The sequence below is a fragment of the Drosophila melanogaster genome, chromosome 2L (assembly GCF_000001215.4).
Source record: "Drosophila melanogaster chromosome 2L".
Taxonomy (NCBI): Eukaryota; Metazoa; Arthropoda; class Insecta; order Diptera; family Drosophilidae; genus Drosophila; species Drosophila melanogaster.
In genome coordinates this window covers 18,509,560-18,514,594 of record NT_033779.5, presented here as the reverse complement: position 1 = coordinate 18,514,594, position 5,035 = coordinate 18,509,560, and the positions used below count along the sequence as shown (strand labels likewise).

The 5,035-nt window shown below is 36.4% G+C and overlaps 1 protein-coding gene across 2 annotated transcripts; it reads right to left on the bottom strand.

Annotated features, from left to right (window-relative positions):
* Positions 1-1,082: 1,082 nt before the first annotated feature.
* Positions 1,083-5,035, bottom strand: Ugt301D1 (UDP-glycosyltransferase family 301 member D1). 2 transcript variants are annotated; one of them, NM_001259150.2, is made up of 4 exons: positions 4,889-5,035; positions 2,717-2,972; positions 2,210-2,656; positions 1,083-2,147 (listed from the first exon to the last, which is right to left on the bottom strand). In NM_001259150.2, exons 2-4 carry the CDS (start codon positions 2,970-2,972, stop codon positions 1,258-1,260), a joined length of 1,593 nt encoding a protein of 530 aa, NP_001246079.1. In that variant the 5' UTR covers positions 4,889-5,035; the 3' UTR covers positions 1,083-1,257. The 2 variants fall into 2 exon arrangements, with proteins under 2 accessions (NP_001246079.1, NP_609882.1); NM_136038.3 differs by having other exon boundaries at positions 1,114-2,147; positions 4,817-5,035.

The window sequence follows — 5,035 nt, the reverse complement described above, 5'->3', positions numbered from 1 at the left end:
ATAATAAAAAGCTGCCTCCGTAAAGTCGCTCAAGTGTTGAACGTTATGTCAAACTAATTTCAATGATTGGGAGATGGGGCGAAAGAGGCGGCTGGTAATTTATGTATCATTAAATTAAATTTTACAATTCATAATCGGCATACAAAATATATTTGTTTTACAGGTATTTCCAAGACAGTTCAACCGGTTTCTCCTTATCGGCGAAAAATATTTGCACTTCAACCTTCCTTTTGGTGGCCATGCAGTGAAAGTATTAAATATTTCCAATAAACTTGAAAGTACCAAGCATTCAATTTTAAACATTTAATAATTTTAATTTAGTTGAAACTAGAGGTTTAGCAGTAAAGAATTAATAGAATGCATTGCAGACCGAATTTCCGAATTTTGTTGTTGCCATTCTTTGTTCTCCACTTTACCATTAACTGCTGCATATATTTAATTTTGTTTTCCATAATCCACCAAACGTGCTGTGTGTGGGAGTTTTATGGGATTCAAGAATGTCTACAACTTCGTGATTGAGCCGCCAACAAACATAACACTTTCAGCTTTAGGAAATTTATTGGCATTTTATGTTTTTTGCAATATTTGACTATTTCACGAATTCATTAATAAAAAAAAAGATTTAAATAATTGGTCTTAATAGTTCTTTGAGTACGGGCAAAGTTCAAACATAAATTTACTTTTAACTTTATTCTATTATGCATTGAAAAATCGTTTTAGCAAAAACGTGGTAAAGTTTTAACTTCTAAAAACTTCTCATTTTATTTTAAAAATTTATAGTGTTTATGTATTTATTATTTATGGATGTTATACATATTGGATGGACATGGATGTTATGAAATCGGCTGGTACACAACATTTTTGAATTATTGTAGTAAAATCAAAACATTTAAAACCTTACACCCGCTTAACTCAAACGAAGTGTTTTCGTCGAAGCCGAATTCTACATAACTTTCCGTAAAATAACATTTTACTCTACATTTGTTTTCCCCCAATAAGAATGCCATAAAATTTTTTTTTAAAATATGACTAATGAAAGACAGAAAGTAATTGCATACTTTGTAGCAACTCAGTTAAATAATATGTTTACATATATTTATTTTTATTTTTTTTATTTTATTAAATCCTATACATTTGTATATCAATTGAAAACATTAAATTGAGAAGCAACAATCAGCCCGTGTAATTGTCAACTTTGTGATCTAAAAATATATCACAATAAATAATCTCGGCGACTAGTTGAGAGATAGCCTTCTCCTACAATCGCTTCTTGCCCTCGTTCAGTTTGTTAGAGGATTCCCCTTTGAGCCACCACTTGTGCACCCTCCTGATCATCCGCCATGGCAGCCAGATGGCAAGAAATGCGCCCAGCAACAGGCAACCCAAGACGTCGAGGAGCAGATACTGATGCAGGGGGATGAAGGCGCCGTGGGACTTCAGATGCCGCGCCCCACGATGCCGGATTATGTACTCGATCCAGAAGGTGGCCTCGTCCAGCGGATGTATGGGATTATCGCGGAATCGCTGCGATACCTCCAGAGCACTGCGCTTGTACTGGGGATCGTTGATCAGAGTCTCGATATTCCGCACCAAGTCATCAGTGGTGAGTTTGGAGAACACCAGCGATCGGGCATAGCCCTCCCTCACCGATTTAATAGTGTTCCGGTGCTGATCCCCGTACAGGGGTACGCACAGCATCGGAACACCCCAGTAAATACCCTCCTGGGTTCCAAAAATACCGCCGTGCGTGATGAAGAGCTTGACATTCGGATGGGCCAAAATGTCGTTCTGGGGCATCCATTTCTTGATCATCACATTCGAGGGCAGATCACCAATGGAATCGTTCTCGAACTTCCAAATCACTTGCTGCTTGAGTTGGCCGAATGCCTTGAGAATCAGCGCCGTTTTCTCCTGTGGTAAATCAGTGCTCTTTACATAGGAGCCCATGCTGAAGTAGATCACTCCGTAGGTGGCATTATCCAGGAAATTCTGGAGGTCAGTGGGCAGTTGTTTGGGCTTCTGAATGTGCGCCCCACCCACGTCAATGAGTCCGGGCATACTTGGCCTCGGAAGATCGATACTACGGTGAGCATTAATCAGGACTAGGGAAATATTTCGCTCCAAGTCAAGAACATTAGGTAGAGGTCCTTTAACGAAACAAAAGTAATATATAAATTTATGTTTATTAAGGTATCTCATGCTAACTTACCTTCAATTGATCCCTGGAAATACTTTTCTGCCAATTTTTGCATTTTGGGCAGGTACACCCATCGTCTCATGACCGCATCGTACAGAGATAAGTAGGCATTATAAGCTCGCTGGCCAAAGGTCATACGATCTGTATGGGAAAGCAGAAGATGGGGAATCAAGGACCAAGGCGTCAGAATGCCCATTGCGTGATCTATATTATCAGCATAACCCATGGTGCCAATTGTGACCACTGGACAATTGAACCTCTTGCCGAACATCAGGAAGGCCTCATGGAAAAACTGCTCTATGATGACCAAGTCATAGTGATCATCTTTGCTCTCAATCAGCTTCTTCACTTTGGGATCCTTGAAAGCGTGCTCCGTGGTCATTAGTCCAATGGTCCACCAGAGCTCTAGGTTGTTGAAATCGCTAACAAACTGCATCGAAAATATGTTCTCCTTCGGAACTAAAATAATAAAAGTCATGTATTTAAATTTCATGCTATTTATATATGTATAATACTCACAGTGTTTGGGTATGTCAAAAGAGGGACTAATGATAATCTCCGTCAGATTTTCGTGGGGATGCTTGGTGGGATGGTTATTCACACTGGTCACATGATGTCCTTGACGCAGAAGATCGTTCTGGAAGTGCTCCAGCCAGAGCCAATGACTTGGAGCTGGAAATGGACCCATGAAGAGTATTCGGGAGCCAGCTCCAAATTCCAGCAGACCGATCAGGAAGATCAACATCCAACATTTCCACTGCAGCTGCATCTCCATCTGATTTGAAATCAACATGGACAATTAACAACATCAATTAAACAGTACGCCGAGTAGGGTAAAAAGTCGCGTTATTAGCGTCAAATTAACATTAGCTGCAGTTTATGTTCGGTGTTTGATTTCGTTATTTACATAAAGCACTTTACTTTGCACATTCTGATTGCAAATGATAGTGTTATTGATGAGATTTCTGGTTTGATGGATCGCAAGATCAGGTGGAAAATGAATATGCTGCACATGAAAGGGAAACTGCTACAATAGTATAATTAATTAAGCTCAACACTTTTATGAACACCTAACATACGGCCATATGTTTTTTGTTGGCTTGGCATAAATAAATATTAAATCTGTAACGCAACTAATATGGAATTCATATCTGATCTGGTCTTTTTCGCATTCAGCGACTTATACACTCAGTCCGTTAAATGAACACACCTCTCTGGCTTTCTGTCATAGAATTTAATCTGATTGAAATGCAGCACGGTAATTTCATCATTTTAAAATTAGCAATTAATATTGAAGTGGACCAGAAAGCTTGTTAGCTTACCCGCCTTATATGGTATGTCTCCCATTATACCATCATTAAGGTGTTAATTTCCAGACATCGTACAATTCCTGAACATCATGCAAGTTTTATAATGTTTACCCATTCCTAATCTTATTTTTCTTTTCGCTATCAGAAAGTGGGTCAAAATACGTAAACTATAAAAAGATTGTACGTGCTTACTCGACCTTAAGATAAATCAAATCGTCGAAATCAAATAAGGTTTAATTGGATTTAACGTTTCGTAATTTAATTACATTTAGCTTAAGTGTAACCATTTGCAATATTTATGGGATTTTGTTTAATTAAATATTTAATTTTATTGAACAGTTTAGCGCGTGTTATTTCCAGCCGGAATTTATTTGTATTTACGTTGACACACTGTAACAGAAAGCTGAACTGAAATACAAGTAAACATGCAACAAGTTGTCGTCATTGAGGCGAGCTGATAAATCGCATGTGGAAATAATTTTGTCATCACAGCCCGTATTTCGCATTGCATTTTACTGTTATACTTAAAAGCGAAATTCTATTTCCTTATATTAGCTACAGCTGAGAGCATTTTGTTGTTGTATGTAATTCCAACTGAAATGCAAGCTATGTAACTAAGTTTTTAGAGGCTTTGGTCAAGGTTGCAAATTATGGCATAATTGTTTATAATTTGTTCATTACGTGCCAACGCTAATTGTTTAAAGTTGGGGAATTTAAATTACTTAATTTTAATTATTTTGAGTGCTGGGATGGTGGATAGATCTTGTAACACTTGAAAAGACTTGATGGTTAAAAGGGTCAAAGCTAATGTTTTTTGAAAGTAAAACTTTTTGTGTGAGATGAATGTGAAAGTTTTGGTGATTATGAAATTGCTTTTTTTCCTTCTTTATTTTGCAAAAATTTCAACAAAATACACTTTATAATGCTTAACTAAGCCCTTTTACATTACCGGAATTAAAAAATGCAATGAAAACTGGTTACGATTTTTTTAATGACCTAATTAGTACAATTATAGCAATTTAAACTAACCTATTAATCTTTAATGATATTTTCTAGGTCGAAATAAATAAAATTGTGGAAATCCAGCTCTTGGAGCTGCAAACTTTTTTGGATTTATTATTCTCGATGGTTTGGAATTTCTGGTAATCAAATGCTTCCCAAAAATTGTTGTGTTATGCAAACACGTTTAAGCAAATCCAAAGGGATTTATTTAATTATTTAATATTATTATTGAGTAGAATCGTATCATTGAATAGAAAATTCAATTTCATATAATGAATATTTTATTGTATGATTTATTTTTAAGCACCTGAATTGTAGATTTCTTTATTTATTTTCGCTTTTCTAATGTCTGATTTATATTGCTTGTTTATTTATTAACCTTAAGTGTATTCAATTGCCTTTGTCTCACAGCAATAGCACCAGAAAATATTTGCACTTGGAATTAAACAAAATTAGCACGTTTCGAATTCAAAATGAATTTTAGCCCGAAACGCGACCGTTGGGCACCAAAGTGCGGTTATCACTA